The sequence below is a fragment of the Hippocampus zosterae genome, chromosome 12, assembly GCF_025434085.1.
Source record: "Hippocampus zosterae strain Florida chromosome 12, ASM2543408v3, whole genome shotgun sequence".
Classification (NCBI taxonomy): Eukaryota; Metazoa; Chordata; class Actinopteri; order Syngnathiformes; family Syngnathidae; genus Hippocampus; species Hippocampus zosterae.
Window position 1 is genome coordinate 529433 of NC_067462.1, and position 12428 is coordinate 541860.

The window sequence follows — 12428 nt, forward strand, 5'->3', positions numbered from 1 at the left end:
AAACACTAAACTCAACACCGATCGACTTTTGTGTGGCACTGTAAAACGGCAAATAAAGCGATGTACGCGTAGGGAAACACACACACACACAACTGGTATTGTGATTAACGTTTTTTAATATAATAATAAGTAACACTAAGGATGTTTCAGAACATTTTTAGATATGATGAAAAGTTCACTCGGGGCTCATTTGAAGTGCGTGTGGTCGTCTGGCCGGCCGTGCGCGCTCCCGCGACCAGCGGCGTGCTCGTACTTCCTTGCAGGTCGGGGCGAGCCGCGTCGTCTCCATAACGACCAGACCGCGGAAGTGCCCGGATCAGCTTAGGATCTCGAGAGTGAGCGAAGCGGGACGTTTTCTTTTTGGGTGCTTTCGTTCGCCTGTTAAATAGTCCATCGAAATGTCGACGCGCGAGGAGGACCGAGTGGAGAAAGAGCAGAAGACGAAAGAGGAGAAGCTCATCGGGAGTAAGAAGAGGAACAAGAAGAAGAAGAAGGAGGAGGCGGAGGAGGAGGAGAGGGAGAAAGCCGAGGAGGAGTACAAGCCGGAAGTGGAGCGCAGGTGAGTGATTGAGTGTCAGGGAGGAAGATTGGTGACGTCACGGCCCGCCAAGTGGACGTCCCTCACCACCATTTTGTTGCCGAGACAATGTTCATTTTTGAAACGAAGGCAGCGAGGTCGTCTGCATAGGTGCCACCCTGTAAACGTGAAGCCGCTGAAATATAAAATCAACAGGTGACTCACTTTGCGGACTGTATTTAAGCTCGCATTTTCCGTCACTGACATGAACAACTTTGTTTCATTTCTCAAATGGAACCCGCAAAGCGAGCGCATTGTCCACATGTTCGGTTCGAGCATTTGGTCAGCCATAAAGAGAGAAGGTACAAATTGTTGTCGAGTGTCTCTCCGCCTCGGCAAAGAGTCTTATTCGTTGGGTAAGATTTGTTCGTCAATAAATGGTCGCGCAGTGCTTCTCTGAAGTCCAAAGCTGTTCAGAGCCCAACAGTCCGGAAAGGTTAGGATTCGCATGAACGAAATACAACTACAAAACAAAACAAAACAAAACCCCTAAAAATCAAGTCGTCAAAAAAAAAAAAAAATGACCTGATGATTTTTTGGGGGGATGCGGCCTATTTTGGGTGAGCCACTAAGTCAAACCCAGCAATATTTGGTTGGGTAGCTAACCCCTACTGTGTGGATACTACAAAATACGCATCCAGATCCATTTTTTCTCGCGTTTGAAGTCGTACTAAATGACCTTTTCAGTTTTAAAGTAGAGGTGATGATGTCAGAGACCTTTTAGGAATGGTGACATCCGTTTTAGGAATAACCAGACTGAAGTAGGGCTTCAACTTGTGCTGAGTTGAACCATTGAGTCACCTGTTGATTCACGGGGAAATCTGATTCAATAAACAAGTCATTAATTAAATCCATGACTTAATCTCAAAAGAGAGCAGTCTTTGAATGTTGGCAAAAGTCTCCTTGTTGACATGTACCCTTTTTTTGGGGGGGAACGCGTTTGTGTCAGCGAGCGCGTGCTGCTGCGCGGCATCTTCAAAGTGGGGAAGAGGAGCCACGACGTCCTGCTGACCGTCACCCGCCTGACCTGGAGCCCCATCCTGCCCGAGAGCCCCGCAGGTCAGGCGCCGCACCGACATCTGCGCGGAATGCGACGGCAGATGCTGCTGTCACTGAGACCGCCGCGCACGCACACGCACAAACAAATGTCGCGTTGAACGTAGTGGCCACAACCCCCCCGGCCACCCTGCAAAGAAGTCAGTCAGCTCCAGGTGCCGAGTCGTTAGCGGCTAGCAAAGGTAGCGGTGTGATCGATGAATCCACTTAGCTTTACGCCAGGCCGCGCCAAGTTTGTAGCGCCATCGAAAGCTTTGAGCCGAGATAGGGTTGTGACCAAGGCGAGGAGGTATTGAGCTTTTAGCAAAGCTTGTGGTGCGATAGTTAGCATTTGGCGGCAAAGTTAGCCAAGCCAACGATGAGTGCGCTTAGCATTTTTACGGGCCGAGGAGTGGCAAATTTGACAGGGGATCCGATTGTCGTAGTTTGGAATTTGGAAGAGCCGGCGGTGGGGATGATGAGTGCCGCTATCATTATCATCCGGTGAAGTTAGCGCAGTTAGCAATGAGCAATGCTTGTGGCCCAAACTCCATTCCAATCCAGTTCAGATGTTGCGTCAACAAATTGTCAGTGCCAAATCGTCGTATTCTCATTGGTCAGACCCAATTGGTACCATGCAGGGGAAAACGCTAGTAACTGGTCTTTGGTTCTTTACATGATGCTGGATCGTCACAAATTGATGTGTATTTACGTATCGATTTGTGTGTGTGTGTCAGAGTTTGACAATCTGTTTTGCTGTACTTCATCCAAGGGTAATATGTCATTAAGTGTGTGTGTGTGTGTGTGTTGGCTGTACTAGCGAGCAGTTGGTTAGGCCCGTGGGGGGTTATAAGATTCTCTCAGTGTGAGCAGATTAACACACTCGCACAGATATGCGTGCGCATACACACACACACATCATCTGTGTGTGTGTGTGTGTGCGTGCGCGCACGCAGAAATGGATCAGCTGTTGTTTATGAGAAGTTCTTCCTGTGGATCTGCTCGAGGATGTGCAACATGTTTACCTGCAGGGTGCTTCGAGAAATGTTTTCCTTTTTGTCGTGGTTCAAATTGATTGAAGGGTTACAGTTAGGTTGCTATGGTTGAAGAGCAGCCAAAGTTAGCATTTAGCCGAGTCAGCAGAGTCATTGAGGATATAGTCAGTTGGCTAGCGGGACCGTAGTTAGCCATTGGGCGTCTTGAAATGGATCGACGCGAGTGGAAAGGTCGTGAGCAGAATTGAGCCAAGTTCAGAGCATGATTGATGAGTGTAGCTCGCTTTTTGCTAAGGCAGTGCCATCCCCTCGTGGGGAGAGTTTAGCTTTTATCGAAGCTATCGGCAACGTAGTTAACATTGAGCAAAAAATGTTGGATAGGAGTTGGAAGCGCAGTCTTGGCATTTTTCGCCATTTGGCGTCATTACTCTTCGCCGTGTACATTTCAGCCTGATTGATGACATTATCAACATCCACCGCACGCACACTCAGTGGCTACTTTATCTGGTGCACCGTTTAATACAAAACCAAAGTATGAATGTTATCAATTTAGCATGATGTTGATTATCGCGCACTGTGTCACAGTGGCAACTGTTCCTTATATTTGTGCGTGCGTGCGGGCGTGCGTGCGGTGGCTCAGTGGGTCAGCTGGGACAAGATGGGAGATTCTCGTCCATCTGGACCCAGTGACATGCTACAGGCGGGCCGGCGCGTGTGCTGTCACTTCAGATCTCATTCACGGTCTTGTGCAATCTGCGCGTCTCAGTGTGATCATTTTAATTGCGCTCGACCGGGCGCAACATGGCGACATGACGTGTTTGTTGATTTTGGGATTTGAAACAAAAATGGCAATCGCACCATCCCGTTTCCATTGAGATGAGACCAATCCCACGCAGGTCACCAAAAGCTAAAAACATACAAACGGACCTTGGACACGGCACAGTTTTCGCCGACTGATACCGCACAAACTGCACCCGTGCTTGAGCTCAACACAACATGTCACGGTCATGTCAATGTCAGAAGCGGCCATGCCGTCGTCTATTACAAAACGATAAAAGACATCAGGATTTAGACAGCGCTTAAAAAACAAACAAACAATTGTTCAGTCATATTTTGATCGCGCTTTGTTATGCATCCAGGCTCTGAGGGAGCAAAGCAGTTGCAGAAAATGAGCCGCACCCAATGCTCTTCCCTCCAGACTTCACAATTGGTCCGATTTTTGGGATGGTGTGCGTTCATGTGTTTCTTTACACACACACACACACACACACACAGAGTATCCGGTTTCATCTGCATTGAACCGCGTTCGCAGTGCGATTGATGGTTAGCATTTAGCCACATTAGCCTTTGTTGACGGTAGCGTTGCGTGCGCAGGTGAGGCGTGCACATCGCCGCCCGGTGTGCTGATGCTGCGCGACGTTCTGGCGGTGAAGGTGAAGCGGCGGCGGGCGGTGGGACAGCGTTCCGGTGGGCCTGTGCTGGGCGTGGCCTTGTTCTACTGCAAGCGGAGGGGCCGCAGATTGGAGGAGGACACGCTGCACCTTCACAATGCGTCCTCGGAACACACGCACGCCTGGTACAACGGCTTGAAGGAGGTCCTTGCAGGTAAAGCACAAAATTCTCTTTGGATGTACGTCGCTGCCTCGAGATATGAACCAGCCGTCCTACGGCCGCCTGCCTGCCTGCCTTTTTTTTGGGGGGGGTGATACGAGCTCTGCATGCTGGCAGTGAGATCAACTCACCACACTTTTTATCAAGCGGCTGTCTAAAAATCCTGAACAATTCCTCAAAGAAGCAGCTTCAAGTTGTTTCATGCCACTCCGAGCTGAAGTTGACTCAGAAACTAAAAGGAAAAGAAAGAGAACGACTCCAGCAAGACTTTGGGATAGTCGCTGCTCGTACATGGAATTAGCCTGCTACGCATTTGAGTCATCCCGTCGCTCGCAATGACATCAGTACACAGACGAGCTAATCTGCTAATCTCACGCAAGGCACGTATCTCACACGCACACACATATGACACATGGGATTCAACACATCATGTTGAATCGTGTCTTAGAGTGGGATGAGCTAAAATGACCTTTGAAGATGGACCGTCCAGACGAGAAGTGAGTTAGCAAGCTAAGCTAACCCTCGCGTCAGCCAGGTTGGCCTCGGAAGTCGCGGGTGGGCTCTGGGCGAGCTGGACTTGTTTGCGCGAGCGGGCGAGGCAGTGAAATCAAAGTTGTTTACGTGGCGGGCGGCCCCGTGAGCCCGCAGCCCGGGATTGTTTACCATGGCAACGCTGCGTTGTCAGAGCGACTGGCCGCCCGCCACGCTTTGTGCGGGAAACCTGATCCTCCTTGTGTGTGTCCTTCACTGTCTTGTCATCTTCATCAGCAGCCTCTGACGCAAAATGGCTTCCCCCGAGCCGAGTCTCCAAAATGGCCGCTCTCGGTGGAGCCAAGCGTACTCCACAAACGTGGAGCGTATCTGGAAAGTTCTCATTCCCTTTGATTATTTTTTGGGTTTATTCTCCTCAATTGCCGTCAGCCCAAATGTCAAGAAAGCGGCGGGCTGAATACAAGCGACCCGATGAAATGCAAACGGTGGCGAAAAGGCAGAATATCGAAGGAGAAAAAGACATTGGAAGCCAAGGATTGAATGCTGTTGGCGTTCATCCGAACGCTCCCAATCTTTGACTTCATTTTTCATTTTGACATTTGTGTGACATTGTAAAAGCGGGCAGACATCGCATGAATCATGGCCCGCAAGTCACCGCTTGGAAAAAAAAAAATTGAACTGGACAATGCGAGCGATGCGCAATTGCTTTCTCCACCGACTTGAGCGCATTTGAAAAAAATGGCCGCACTTCAAAGCGGCCACTTTTCATCCTTCCGTTTTCCCGCTAGCGGGCCTCCAACCCAAAAGCTCGGGCGCCCTTGCTCGAGTGCGGGCGTGCGTGAAAGGCCATTAACAGGGGGTGGGGTCATGGCCTTTTGGGAGAAGATTATAGCACAGATGATGGATCTCAGAGAGAGTGTGTGTGTGTGTGTGTGTATTGATCAGCACTAGTCTGCTGGGATCTGTAATGCGGCCTCCAAATCGGCCTCATGATGAGCCGCTGGGGCGCTCGCGCGCACTGTAACCTTTACAAGGCCGAGCTGACGGCCACTTCCATCATCATGCCGACCTATTGCTCGCGTCTTGACAACCTGCAAGTTGCCCCCCGCCCCCAAAGTTTCTACAGAGACACATTTAATGTCACGTCCGAGATATGCGGAAGGTTCCTTGAAGTGTGTGTGTGTGTGTGTGTGTGTGTGTGTGTGTGTGTGTGTGTGTGCGCGCCTGCAGGTTTAAGCGGTCGTCCGAGGCGCGTCAAGGTGTTCATTAACCCCTGCAGCCACAAGAAGGAGGCGGTTCACGTGTACCGAGAGCGCGTGGCGCCCCTCTTCAAGATGGCCGACGTGCGCACGGACATCACCGGTCAGTGGCCGCCTGCGCGGGTTGGGGAGACGCAGGTCGGCGTTCACGGCGGCCTCCGCTCGCTGGGTCACCTGATCCGGGAGGCGGAGCGCGGAGGCCATCTGCCGCCAGCGAGGCTCCTCCCGCCGCCTCTTTCCTTGTCTCCTCTTCTGCCCCCCCCCCTCTCCTCCCCACCCTCCGGATCGACTTCCTTTCCCTCCTATCCTCTCTCCTCTCTCTCCATTTGAAATCCACCGAGTATCATGGCAGTGACTTGTGTTTGCCGTTACCTTTTTTTCAACGTTGTTGTGAAACTCTCTGCGGCCGATTTGGATATTTGAAAGGCGCCAAAATGCGCGGCCCCTTGTCGGTCATGCCATCGGAACCTTCCTTTCCCTTTCCCTCATCCGGCGACCTTGGCGGCCTTCCGCCGCCCTCCTCCTCCTCCGCCCTCCTTCCTTTCCGGTCCCCTCGTTTTGGGCAGATGGCGTCGTATCTGTTGTCGCATTTTCCGCGCTCACTTTCTGCACGTCTCCATCTGTCGCCGTTTCACCCCGCGTGACCTACCTGTCTGTCCGTCCCTCCGTCCTCGTGTGTGTGTGTGTGTGTGTGTGTGTGTGTGCGGGCGCAGTGACGGAGAGGACGGGACACGCCCTGTCGGTGATAAAGGAGCTGAAGCTGGACGACTTTGATGGGTCAGTTCTCTCTGCTCTCGCACTTCTCAACCGCCACTTAGACTGGCCCGCTCGAGACCCGAGACTTGACCCGGGCTCTTCTCTTGGGACATTACGACTCGGGGTGGGGGGGGGGGGGGTTGCCGTAGGGGGGGTGTATTTAGAAAACATCCACAAGCCGGCGCTACGCGCGCAGCCAAAAGGAGCATCCATTCCAAGCACAAAAAGGCTCCAACTCTCACGCCGAGTCCAAAGCCAAAGCGTGGAGTCGGGAAAGGCTTAAGCCTTCACCGGGCTTATCGCGCCGAGAGAAGCTTAGCTTTGTATTGGCCAGATAGCCGATTAGCGCCTGCGTGTTGGCGAGAGAGAGAGAGGCAGGAAATGTGGCAGACATGAGAGGGAAGGCCCGGCGTGCCAACCGGATCATCCCTTCCACGTTAGCACGCCAATGGCAATTTCCATTCGTGTTAGCATCAAGCTAGCGCAGACCAAGGTGCCATTTTGGGCTTTCATGTTTGGCTATTATTTTTATTGATTTTTTTAGAGCTCAAATTGGATTTATCTATTTATTTATTTTCAGCAGTTGCGTCCATCTTCCAAAATGAGATGAGTTTGAGAGTCTGAGCAAAATCGTCGTCGGGACGATGGTTGGTATTTTCAAACGGCTGTCGATTGTTTCGCTAGGGTGGTGTGCGTGGGCGGCGACGGTTCGGTGGCAGAAATTTGCCACGCTCTGGTTCTGCGAGCCCAACTGGACGCCGGCTCTCCCGACGTTCCCGTCCCGGCGTCGCTTCCGCTGGGTGTCATCCCGGCAGGTGAGACCCCGACCGCCGTCCCGTGTGCTCCTGGTGGTTCCTCAAAACCATTTTGGTTTGGGCGCCCGTGTGTGGTCTTGTGCCGCTGACAGGTTCCACGGACGTGGTTTCCTGTTCCGTGCACGGAGTGAGGGATGCGGTCACGGCCGCCATGCACGTCATCCTGGGTATGCTCATCCCCGGCGCTCTCGCAGTCCGCTCCGTGTTGCCGCTTCCGCTCGCTCTTTTGCTTCTGGCTTCTGGTTGGAAGTGGTCAGATCCTGTGCCGTCAGCGGGGTCGACCGCTTCATTGGGACCAAGTGGCTGTTCTGCCGGTCCTCGGTCGTTCCTCCTCCCACCTAGTGGTTGTCGGTAGCGCCGGTTTGGTACGACGGCTCCCGTGGGGCGTGGACGGCGGGTTGTCGCCGCTCTGTTGGAACAAAGTCGGCGGTGGCTTTGGCTTGGTTGTCGTTATGCGATTCCGCTCGGATTCAAGGCGTCACCCCATTGGCTGCAGTGGACAAGGCCGAGCGCTGGCTGGGAAGGGGCCAGATGTCTCATGGCGGGATCGCTTTCAAAGGCGCGGGCGGCGAGATGCGGCAGATGGCCGTCACGATAGCCATTAGGACATGACGGAGCGCTGACGGCAGGTGTGGACGTACCTCCGGCCGTCGCCACGCCGACCGCGGTCCTCGACTCTTATCGATTGGGGCCGGCTGGCCAACTTTTGGGCTCCCGCGGACCCCTTTGCTTAGGAAACCAGGCAGATGGCACACTGTCGCTCTCCATCAGGAAAACAAAGCCACAAGGAGATGAGTCATTCTTCACTTTCAATTTTGTTCCGTCTCCTGGAAAATTGTTGCGCATTGGCGCTGCGTTTCCATGGCGGTGGAAACTTTCAACTTTTCATCGCTTGCTGCGAATCCAAATTTGAACCTCCAAAACACAACCTGATTGTCCTCCATCCGAGCGGCCTTGGCCTTGGCCGTCGGGTTTCGGGGGGCCTTGGGGCCGCGTCTCCCACGGGCCGCCTTGTGTTCTCAGGTCACGTGCAGCGAGTGGACATGTGCAGCCTGCGCCCCCCGGGCGGGCCGCCGCGCTTCGGCTTCTGCGCCATGTTCGGCTTCGGCGGCCGCAGCCTGGCCCTGGCCGAGAAGAAGCGCTGGATGCCGCCGGCGCGGCGCCGCGACTACGCGCTGCTCAAGACCCTGGCCCGCTTGAGGTCACGCAACGGCGGACGGCGCGCCCCCGACGCCCGGCGCCCGGCTCAAAGTCTGCCGTCTTTGTCTTTCGCTTACGCAGGCCGGAGGACTGTCGGCTGTCTTTTCGCGCCGGCTGCGCAAACGACCGGTGAGATACGCGGGGAGAGATGAGATACATTCGCGGGCGCTCTCCTCATCTCACGTGTCGCACGTCTTTCCCAGGGATGAGCATCGAGACAGAGACTCAGGTGAGCGCCAAGACCAGGACATCCGAAACGTTACGTCGCCCAAACTCCCGTCGGCTTCCTTCTCATTTGAGTGGGCGCAAGGCAAGGTGGCTTCTCTTTGTGTGTGTGCGCGTGCAGAGGGGACGGAGTCGTGGAGCAGCACGGAGGGCCTCTTCCTGAGCGTCGGCGTGATGGCCATCCCTTGCCTGAGTCCTCACGCGCCCCGAGGGCTGGCCCCCGACACCAAGTAAGAGTCCGCTGCCCGCCTGGCTACGGTAGCGCTTGCTAGGCGCTACACAAGAGCGGGTCCGAGTAATGCGAGCATTTGCGAGCGGCTCTACAAAGATCCCTCTCGGTGAAGGACTTCCAGGCGCCTGCACCATTTGCATTTGGAGTGAAAAATGTCCACGTGGCGGGATGAGTGCAGGCGCCGGTCGGGGGCGGGCTTCCCACTTTCTTGACCGTTGCGCTTTTGCGTTGACTGACTGCGTTCTCCGACTTCCTGTGGCGTCTCCAGACTGGCCGACGGGAGCGCCACGTTGACCGCGGTGGGGGCCACGTCCAGGTCGGAGTTTGTCAAACACCTGAAGAGCTACGGCGCCCCCGGTGGCCAGGTGAGCCCGACTGGTGGGTTGACCCGCTTGTTCTTCCAGCTTCCGCCGTCGGGGCGGCGGATTAGGCTCCTCCTGCACACTAACCCACTTTCCAAAGAGGCGGGCTAAATATACCGCCGGGCCACGCTCTTTACTCGCTGACCCACTTCCTGCCGCCTGGCGGGTCAACAACAACGCGGACGTAACCCGCTTAACCAAGTACCACTGCACTGACTGACAACAAAAATATCAAGGTCCCATTTGGACCGTAGGTGTTAGTTTGAATATCGTCACCTGCCGACCGCCAAGGTGCTTATCGTCCTTCCTGTCATGAAATGTCAAAGAAGTGTCTCGGCAACCGCGTGGCGTTCCCCAAGGCCCCTTTGTGGGACCCCTTTCCGATGGCTCAATGTTTGCAGATGACGCGTCTGTATCTGTGTCAGCCAATCATGTGCCGCACCTTCCCCAAAATGCTTCCGGGCAATTCGTTTGGATCGCCACCGATGTGTTCGTGAACGGTCACGAAAGGTGACGACATTTTGATTGAGCGTGACACCAGCGGATATTTGATTGTTTTGAGCTATTCCAAAGTCGAGAACCGAGCATCAAAGGCAGCGCGAGGTTGTGTTTTCTTTCCAAGGACAACAGAAACGCCACCGAGTGGCCAATTTGACGCTGTGGAGGTGGCAGGAGAACGAGGTTGGAAGCTGATCCAAAATCACGTGCAATTGAAACACTCTGGCAAGTGTGACTGTGATTTTAAAAAACAAACAAACGATAAATGTCATCGAAATGCGCTTTTACAATCATTGACGGACAAACGGCGTCTTCACTTTGCTCTCCGTTGGTCTCTGCGGCCGCCTGCTGGCGCATTAAGGAATTACAGCCGGCCAGGAAGTCAATGCAGCCGGTGAATCAGATTGTTTTTCCAAAGTGGACATTTGCGCTCATGTTGTGTTTTACCGTCACATCGGCCGAATTTGACGCACAGAGTTTTTGAATAAGTTACCAAGGGAACCTTGACTCCGATCGACAAGTTGCTGGCCTTCAGCGTTGACAGATTCCGGTCGTCGAGGTGAATTTACTGACACAGGAGTTTGGTGCGTGTGTGTGTGTGTGTGCGCGCGTGTCCCCAGTTGGACATGTCCTTCGTGGAGACGCGCGCCGTGACGGCGGTGAAGCTCCGGGTCCGAGGGTCCAGCGGCCGCCCGGAGGACGGCGACGCCAGCTTCCCGTGGAACGTGGACGGAGAGCTGCTAGAGCTGCCCGACGAAGTGCTCATCGGGTGAGAAGACAAAAGTGGCTTCAAAGTGCCATCTTCAACTCGGTCGTCTTTCCCAAGTGGATGCGCCTTCACGTGTCTGTCCGCGTTGTGTTCAGGGTCCACGGGCGACTCATCGCCTTGTACGGCGAGGAGGTGGACGAGGCCGAGTCGCCGGCGTCCTGCGGCTGCATCTGAGCGACGCGACCCTCCCGACATCTGCCCCACATCAGCCGACGGCAACTTGGAATACAACAAGTTCGAGTTGACATTGTTTCTTCTTCTCTGAGCGGCACGAGGGGATCGAGCCTTGTCACAGAAATGGCGTTGTCCGTTTTCAATAGAAAATAGCTTCGCACTTGATTCAAAACACCACCCGGTCAGCAAAGGCATCTGGCCCGCTTTCGGCATGAAGCTGGCACAGCCGGCCTTGAGTCGGCACTGGCTTGACTCTGGCAAACAAGATGAGGGCCAGTTGTGGAGTGAAGTACTTGGGCCACAAATCAATTTACAACTCCGACAACTGGCCAGCCAGTATTGAGCCGCCCTTAAATGCGGTTTCATATTTATCTTTTCAACACACGGCCTTGTTTTACAATTGCACACCGATGCGGAATTCCATTCATCTCACGCACACACGCGCGAGCGAGGTTCAATCAGGCCCGCAGGATCATTTAAAAATGAAAAAAAAAATGCATAAAAGGCAGAATGAATATTTTGAATAAGGTGCAATTCATTGAGTATCCGCTAGGGACACAGTTTTGACCAGCGAAGAAGACAACAGCAGCCTCAGTCCGTCACTGAGCCAGACCCATGACAGCAGACGCTATCAATAGCACTCTCACATGAACACATTTAATTGCACTCTCCTTAGTTTGGAAGGTGTAGGCAGGGATTACATTTAGATTTTATATGCACGTGTAAATGGTTTTAAACTTACTTTCTTTATAAATATGGTCTAATCATAACGTGCATGACTATATTTTTCAATACCAATTACTTGTTAAAGTTTGTACAATCAATGGGATCAGTTGCGATGCATTGATGTGGATGATAAAAGTAAATTGCACATTTGTTGAAGGAAATGTACGGTGCTTCATGAAATGTTATGTAAAAGATAAGTTCATTCAATTTCAACATTTTCCAAATGTTCTTGTGCTTCTTTACACCGAAACAAAGGAAAGACGTTGTTTTGGTTGTTTATAGCAAAGTATGGTGTCAATTTAATGGTCCGGCCCACTTGACATCTACCGAGGCCGTATGTGGCACCATGTGAAGTGAGTTTGACACCAGTGATGTACAGTAAGGCGTTTTTAGATGAAAAAAACGACCATGTATAGTAAGGCGTTTTGAGACGAAAAAAAAACGCCCATGAACGCCTTACTATACATGGTGGGTTTTTTTGTTGACTGTGACTTGCTCTCCACAACAGGCGTATTTGACATGTACTTTGGAAGGTTTGCAGGAAAAAGTAACTGGATTTGTATATTCACAAATCACTGAGCAGGGTTTGAACCAGGGTTGCTTGGGCGGAAAGCCAGCATGCATACCTCTACACCACCAGCAACAGTGACTTGCTCTGCACTGAAGTCGTATTTGACAGGCAATCTGGAGGGCTGCAGGTGG

General features: G+C 52.9%; 1 protein-coding gene across 1 annotated transcript; it reads left to right on the plus strand.

Moving 5' to 3' along the window:
- The first annotated feature begins 168 nt into the window (after positions 1–168).
- On the plus strand, positions 169–12128 carry cerkl (ceramide kinase-like). Its single transcript, XM_052081877.1, has 15 exons — positions 169–559; positions 1527–1636; positions 3982–4212; positions 5941–6072; positions 6683–6746; positions 7410–7540; positions 7633–7707; positions 8564–8741; positions 8822–8869; positions 8944–8969; positions 9087–9195; positions 9466–9665; positions 9961–10069; positions 10635–10826; positions 10922–12128. Exons 1-15 carry the CDS (start codon positions 399–401, stop codon positions 10998–11000), a joined length of 1845 nt encoding a protein of 614 aa, XP_051937837.1. The 5' UTR covers positions 169–398; the 3' UTR covers positions 11001–12128.
- Positions 12129–12428: the final 300 nt, after the last annotated feature.

Coding starts and splice junctions, on each gene's coding strand:
- cerkl (XM_052081877.1), top strand. CDS start 399: ATGTCGACGCGCGAGGAGGACCGAGTGGAGAAAGAGCAGAAGACGAAA. Junction 6,073..6,682: donor CGTGCGCACGGACATCACCG/GTCAGTGGCCGC, acceptor GTGCGGGCGCAG/TGACGGAGAGGACGGGACAC. Junction 10,827..10,921: donor CCCGACGAAGTGCTCATCGG/GTGAGAAGACAA, acceptor CGTTGTGTTCAG/GGTCCACGGGCGACTCATCG.